Source organism: Temnothorax curvispinosus, unplaced genomic scaffold (assembly GCF_003070985.1).
Source record: "Temnothorax curvispinosus isolate PA1 unplaced genomic scaffold, ASM307098v1 QBEX01007315.1, whole genome shotgun sequence".
Taxonomy (NCBI): Eukaryota; Metazoa; Arthropoda; class Insecta; order Hymenoptera; family Formicidae; genus Temnothorax; species Temnothorax curvispinosus.
This window is the reverse complement of record NW_020217095.1, coordinates 111097-119147: the sequence shown is the minus strand read 5'-3', so window position 1 is coordinate 119147 and position 8051 is coordinate 111097. Positions and strand designations below refer to the sequence as shown.

General features: G+C 45.9%; 1 protein-coding gene across 1 annotated transcript in view; it reads left to right on the top strand.

Annotated features, from left to right (window-relative positions):
• The first annotated feature begins 438 nt into the window (after window positions 1-438).
• Window positions 439-8051, top strand: part of LOC112456962 (bone morphogenetic protein 6) — a 12582-nt gene continuing 4969 nt past the window's right edge. The window contains exon 1 of the mRNA XM_025019789.1: window positions 439-586. Within this exon, the coding sequence (XP_024875557.1) occupies window positions 439-586 (148 nt within the window). The remainder of the gene's footprint in view (window positions 587-8051) is intronic.

The following is an 8051-nucleotide window of genomic DNA, read 5'->3' as shown; positions in this document are numbered from 1 at the left end:
AGGCTCTTTCTCGACAAAGAAGAGCCTTTTACCGAGAGAAATCTGAATGTCGTTCTGAAAGATCAACATTTCGCGCGAATACGTTTTGTCTTAGTTTGAAAATTAAAACAAGTTATATTTGACGATTTTAATAAGCTGCGCGTATAAGTTTATTGAAATTTTTTATTATTTGGATATTATTGTATATTATGTTACATTGATGCTGAAGAAATCATTGTCGGCCTTTTTGTTCGCGTTTGAAATGGCAAGAAACGTCGAACGTAGACGCATCTATAAATTTCTATCAAAGGTTCCAAGAAGCGAGAACGCGCTTCCGGTAGTTACTCCTTATTCGCGCCGTAATATGTGCGTTGTAATTGTCCCGCGCCGCTATTATACACGCAACGTTACGTAAGCGTACCGTTTCTGAGCCGATGATGAGGCTTTAAGGAAGCCATTATGGCGTTTTGCTTCCAGGCGAACGTGAGCCAGGCCGAGTACGAGAGAGCGCACAGAGAGTACCTGAAACAAATGCAGCTGTCGCACGACCGCGACGGGCAGAAGAAGTTAAGAATGCGACGGGACCTCCATGTATTCCAAGCCGCTGGTAAGATCAACCTTTTAACTCCCACCTCTCGAACTGGAAGTCGGATTCGCGCAGCTATAGCCGTGCCACTTTTCGCGGAAGCGAGATTATTTGTACTCTTGTTTCCCGCGAACTTATGTATACCTCGATAATCCCATATCGTCGTTTATTTCTTCAATAATTACTGCGTAACGTAACATTTAACAAATTAAATGTAAAAATATACAATAGATAGAGGGAGCGGATTTTCCAGCGCGACCGTAAATCACTAAGATCGCACGAAATCCTTATTGCGCGAGGATCGTTTCTAATCACGTGATTTCGCGGTTTCCAGGTAAAACCAAGTGGATACGTAATCGTCGATTGATCGATCTTAGAATTAGATTAATCTTAGAGTCTCGGAACACCGCGTTCTCCCGCTTCTTCCGCGAATTAGGTCTCCGCGCGCGAGCGAGAGGAGATCGCCGCGGTTGCGTGCGAAAAACCTCCGAGCGCGCGCACAACACACATTCGCGGCACGCAGCGTATTATCCAACAAAAACAAATGCAGAAAACGGGGGTGGGACGGGAGGAAGGTGTAACGATGCAGTTTTCCGGCCGCGGCCTGTCGATACGTCACCGCGGCTCAGCGCGATGAGCGACGGCGCGCATTCAAAGTCATCCCGGCGCGGCCGTTTCGGTTTCACCGCGCCCGCGCCGCCGCGTCGGCGTGGCACTCTCGCGCGAGAGGCGACGCCGCGCCGGCGATCGATCGTTCAAGGATGGACAATTAAAGTCGCGCCTCGAGGAAGGAAAACGAGCCGAGCGCTGAAACGGGACGTCTCCTCGCCGCGGCGAGAGAGAAACGCGCGGCACCGCGGCGACGTTATTTACCTTTCCCGTGTCGACGAACTCGTGTGCCGCGAGAGATTTTTCCGCGTCGGTCGCATCGTCGTTCACCAAGAGGTGCGAAAGTTTCGCCGGAAACTTGGGGGATCGCGGTTCGCGCGGCGTATTCGCCGTCGAGATCGGAACGCGATCGATCGATCGCGCGCTCGCAACGGAGGATCCCTTCGCGGCAGGAGGAGAGAGAGAAGCTTGCCGGAAGCGAGGTCTAAAAGCGTGTTTCTTCAAGGATAGGAAAATATACGCGCTATTATTGGCCGTCCGCCTAATTTCTCTCTCTCGCGGCGCGCGCCGCCGAGTGTGAGGAAAAATACTTGGCCGACTCATATTAGAATACTTTGCGAAGAGCCGAGAGCGGTAGTTTAATAACGCGCTGAAAGGCTCCGGCCGCGTCGTCGGGTTCCGACGACGACGTCTCTCGCAATCGAGGTGGTCGATATACGCGAGGATGTGTAACATTTAGAATGCTTGCCGGAGGTTGTCGACCCCGAAACCAAACTGACCACGGCTTGGTCCACGTATATTATTTCTTTTTTTATTTATACGCGATTTGTAAAAGTCACTTACCCTAGGGACCCAGCTTGGAGATGTGATCGTAGCGCAGATGTTTTAAGAACGGTTAGAAACATTAAGGAACAGGGAGATTTCGTTTTCCAAGTTGTTATTTTGTCAACGTAAATGTTAATAGTATTCTTTTATTTAGCACCGAGCGATTCCTTTTTATATCATCTTTTATAATAAGATTAATAATAATCGCAGAGGCAAATTAACCTTTAAATGACCAGTGGGGTTCAGCGGACCCCCAGACCCTTTAGAATGAAATGTTTCCAAATGTTCTTGCTAAAAATGGAGCTCATGCTCCCATTGATGATAGTTGAGTGATTGACCTACCCGTGTGTACACTTAGCAGTACTCAGTTTACTTAATTTTTTATACTATGTTGAAATTGAAATTTGAACAATATTAGTATTTTATACTCTTCTCTAGACCTTGAACAACATTGAAAAAAATTATCATAACTAAAGATAAAAAAATTAATGAGTAAGGAAACATTTTTTATGCTGGGGTCTTTTAGACCCCTCAGTGAACTTACGAGATTCTTGAGAGGTGTGGCATTTAAGGGTTAATCGCGTGACGCAACGCGCGGTGATAATTAGCAATAAATTAATCTCCAATTTCCGCAGCTTCGGGATCAATACACTCGAATCTCGATTAAATTATTCTTTCGTCGAGTCCTTCGCGGTTCGTTCGCGATGTAAGACGATCGCTCACTCGCCCGTGTCAATCATCTCGGGCGATCATCGGCTCGTGCCAGATTCGCGAAATCCAAGCGACGCAGGTCCGTCCGACGCCGACAAATTAAGACGTGGATCCAAGCTAATGAATCCCGGCGGCGGCTCGTCGGCGCGCGCGACTCCGCTCAATTACGGCCGCCCTGAAAATAGTGGGTCAAAGAGATAAAAGTCGGCACGCACATCTGGACACGGGACAGAATGGGGGATGGGACGGGACGGGACACGGGACCACCGCGAGTGTGCGCGCGGTTTTATACGCCGGGTGGTACGGCCCGCACACAACACGTACTTATATGTATGTACACGTACACGGCGAGTGGGCTCGTCCCCGTCCCGTCGAGTCGAAACCAGTCTGAAGTGGGTACTTGTCTATACACCGGCAGCGGGCTTAGAGGTGCGCAAAGCAGAGGAAGAAGAAGAGGATGAGGAGAAAGAAAAGCAAAAAGGAGGAGGAGGAGGACGGTCTCTCTCTCTTGATAGCCGGCCTCTCCCCGTCGTCGTGTGTGCACGGCTGTTATTATGAAATAGAAATTCCGACCGCGGCGGAATGCCGAACGACGAGTTTCCGAATGCAATAAGAACGAATCGCGCCGGCGCGGGGCAGAGACGCGCGCCGCGCGGGAACAAGAAAGTAGTCTGCCTTGCTTTATCCGCGAGACGTACGTCGGTTGCGAGGATACCGCGCCGATACGCGAGGGATCGTGAAGAGGTGGACTGCCTCCCCGTCCTCCCCCCCCCTCGGTCCGACCCTTTTTTCCTCTGCGCCAGCTCCGACCTTTTGAACCGCCGTCGCTCGGGATTTATTTCAATTACCCTGAGATACTCTGGAGTACCTATTAATCGCGGTTATTATAACCCGAATGATGCACGTGAATGTAAAGCAGAAGAGAGAGAGAGAGATTAAGCCCGAGCTTGAATTTATGGGAATTTTAAATTTTATGGAGCCGATTATCCTCCGATTATCGATGTTCAAGCATGATCCCTGAAAATGTGGAACCATTTCGGAACCATTCTACGAAGAGTGACGCCGGCTAAATGTGGGGCAACAAAATGCAGATGCCGTCGGTTATTCCTCGGAATATTACGGCATGTCAGATCGATTGGGCTAATTTCGGATTTTCTAGTCTGAAAATACGCGCCGTATCATCGCCTAGCTTTATTTGTTGAGCGTCGCATTACGCCCTGTAACACGGCAGAGTGATTAAGCCGCCTCATCGACTTGTTAGACTAATTTGTGTTAATCGAATCAGAATCCTAAGTTATATCTCTGTAATTCCAACATATCAGATTGACATATCTCTTCAGCTTATCTTCGAATCTGAAGACAGTTTGTCTTATAGATCTCGTGTACACTGTTAAATATCAAAGGATAAAATTTAAGTCAATACCTCTTGAGTTAGATAACATTTTTTTTTCTAACTACCACGCGTGTCGAAATTTATTATTTCAACACAAAATATTATTATTAACTCTATTGGTTTAGTTAAATTAACATTGTTTTAGTTAATCCTAGGTATACACTCTGGGGCCTCCGAGACCCCAAGTATAAAGTTTAAAACTCTACTACGGTAGAATGATAGGGGTAAACGGTATAAACATAAAAATATTATAATTATTATTTTTTATAATTAAAAACATTTTAATAGTATTTCCTTATAATCTTCAATTTTTTAAGCTGTAGCCAATCATTGTAGAGTAGCCAACAACCGTACTGTTTATCCCTACAATTTTTCAACACGTGTTTATTGGTACTATTATGATTTTAGACTAATTTTGAATAAATGTAGATACGCATTTGTCAGTCTACTTGTACCCTACGAATTTAACAGTGCAGGGTACGTACCACGCGGCATCATCAAACGGGATCGCAGATCCTCGATGATTCGGGGGAATCTCGCGAGCAGGAGACGTACCGTCTTCGATTCTATCTCTCGAAGAGCTCCTCGGGACCTCAATCGCGAATCGTTTCTCGATTACGTGTCCTCGCTCGTTTGGCACGCGCGTCTCCCAAGTTAACTCGCCTTAACGACGCTGTTGATCCGATCCCCAGTTCCGGGGCGCGATTTCGGAGAAGTTCCGCGTCCAACGGAAGGGTCACCTGCGCGTAAATCGCGGCACGCGGCGTCTATTTTCGGGTGCGTGCCGCCGTGTGATGGTGCGATATAGGGTCTATAATAAGCGCGGCACGCCGACCGCGGCCGCGATTGACGGCCGCACCCGCGTGCGCGCGGGATGTTATTTGGGGTATATAATAGCGTCCGCGTCCGCGCGGTTCTTCTCCTCCCCGTCCCCGTCGCTCCCCCGTCGTCACCCGCGAATTCTCGTCGGGTGACGAGGGTGCCGTATACGCGTGGGGCAACACACGCGCCCGCCCTCGCCTCGGCACGCGGCGTGAGCGGAGATCATTACCGCAGAGATGGTCCGGATGCCGCGGATTCCTGGGCGCTTTATCGGCCGGTTATTTTGCGCCGATATCTGGTCAACCGCCAAACGGGACCCGTCTCCGGCTGTCGCGATTCATCGCCGAGGAGGCCGAGGTTGATTGAACGAAACCGCTCCGCGCCGCGGTGCGTCAGGCGCGTCATCACGCGCGGGACGTGCGTCCGCGGGATCCGCGCATCTGCGGCGCGCGGCGTCCCGTTCCACAGGTGCTCCGAAAATTGATTCTCGGGAAAAACGCGCGCGCGCGTAATCCCCCGGATATAGAAATCCATTACCTGAGGAATCTTTCGCGGAATGGGTGCCTTGTGCGTTCGCGCACCTCTCGCGCATTTGCGATCGCTTTTCGCGCGCCTGAAATTCCTGATCTCTCCCGGGGGGAGTTAACGAAAGTAATGGAGTGACGATAAACGCGATTTTGACACGCTTTCATCATTCAGATAGTCACGATGAATTTATAATTTATTTTGGAATATGACGCAAAACTACAGGAAATGAGAGCTAATTGTAATCAAACGTCACAATGAAAGATTGTAACAGAGAAGTATATTTTCGTTCCGCCAATAATTGATTAACGAGGAAGACTCTATAATCGACAACAATTGACTATCATTCTCTTATAGAAATTTAATTACTGTAAGTGATTATTTGGCTAGTAATTAATTACTTATTTTGAGTATTAAGGTAAAGGTACCAATACCCGGACACTTAAGCATAGGAAATGTACCAATACCTGGACACGTATCTGTGTCTGGATAGCTTTAAAAAAACATAAATTTATGAAAATAAACGTTTGGATATTATAACTTAAGTTTCAAACTACAAAAAAAATACTTTTATCTTTGATTTTAATACGCGTTATACTTATAAATAATAAAGGTGTCCGGATATAGGTACATGTCCGGGTATTGGTACCTTTACCTTAAAATCATTAAAAACAGTACTTTTAATACTCGAAATAAGTAATTAATCACTAGCCAAAATAATCACTTACAATATTAAATTTCTGTAAGGGAATGATAGTCAATTGTCGTGACAATTTGACCATTGGTTTTGGTCATATAAAAGCTTCAAATTACATCAATTTATAAGAACTAAAAGACCAAAAAGAAAGATTGAAAAATACGGTCCATGCAACGATAAATTTTCAAGCTGCAAATTCTCAAGTGGCAATGCCACTGCGAAAAAGTTATAAACGTACGCGACGTCGTGTCAATGGACGAATAATCGAGAAAGAAACGAGTCCGACATCGGAATTCGCATCGCACGGATGTTTACGTGTAATTAGTGGACTGTAATTGGACAGTGGATAGTAGCTGGCGCGCGATCGCTGTTGATCGTGATGTTTGTTCTCGCATAACGAAGTTATCGTGCCCACCTCGCCATTCGCGCGACATGCATCAAACGCAAACTCTAAAAGTATCTTACCGCCCCTCTCTAAAAGTAGATCTTTGCGCCGTAGCTCGAAAAAACAAACCCAAGCGATTTCACCGGAACACGCGAGATGCACGTACGTCGTGGTTATTCGACGAACGTGATCGCTGGGAAATGTCTTTCCGGAGTGACTGAAGAGATCGATCGATCTCCGAGAAGAGTTCAGCTCGCAAATCGACACATGCAACACACACACACACACACACATGCGATATATGCACTGTAAAAAAATTTTGTAAAATTACAACTATTATATTGGGTAATTTTGAGACCCACTATAATAGGTGTAAATTTCCACACATCTTTAACTTGTGTAATTGTAATACAAAATTACTTTTTCCTTCCGAACTGTAATTTTTTTAAATTACAACTATTATAGTGGGTCTCAAAATTACCCACTATAATAGTTGTAATTTTACAAAATTTTTTTACAGTGTGGAGACATGTAAATGTAAATCTACATTAATCGAAGATCCGCATTCTGAGTAGTGTAATTAATTTAATTATTATTTATATAAAAACAGATTTTTTTGCATGATTTTGTATTTTATATATTGTTCCAAAATCGGATGCTCATAATTATTCCGATTATGCAATCCTCGGTTGAGCTGGAATCGGATGATTGATATCGAAGACATTTCTGTGTAAAAATTTATTTCAGAATGGTAGTCCATCATCTACGATAGAACTGCGATTATTGTTTAATTTTATGCGAACTGTATACAGAGAATTTTGATTTGTCAGATGTAATTACAAAGATATAAAATTACGGCAAATAATGGATCCTCTTCCTCGCCTTTTTCGCGAAGGCAAAGGTTGACCGCAAATTGGCAGACGAATCTATAACAAGAAAACACCCGGTTTTCTGCGGATACTCCGCGTGTGTATCAAACGTTTACAAGATCTTATTTTTCATCCAATCACGCGAGAAAACCTGCGAGAAATAGATGTGGATCTATTTGCAGAAATACACTCGGGGGTGGACGAAGGATTAAGTATTGCTCTCGCTCTAAAAAAGCAGAGAACCCCGTGGCGCCACGAGAAACAAACAGAAAGAGAGAGAGAGAGGGGGGAGGAGAAAAGTTGAAAATATACGATTCCACCGAACGTGAAATGACGCCGGTGCGTTGGCCTGTCGTCGGGTGAATTATACGAGGAACGTGATAACCGGGAAATATGTCGGGGCTCTAAAAGTCGCTCGGGTCTCACGAATTTTCTTCAAGGGGGGAGAGTCGGACGCGGTGTCTCCCTCTTAGTACCCTCCCTCCCGTGTGCGACGTCCCATAAATAAGAGCGCTAATCAGTGACGCATTCTGAGCACGCGGCGAAGCATGGAGAGGCTCGGACCTTCGCTCTCCCACCGCCCAATTTCTCGACACTTTTACACGCATAATTATCGTCGCTAAATAACCATGTTGTCGTGCGTGTCGCGA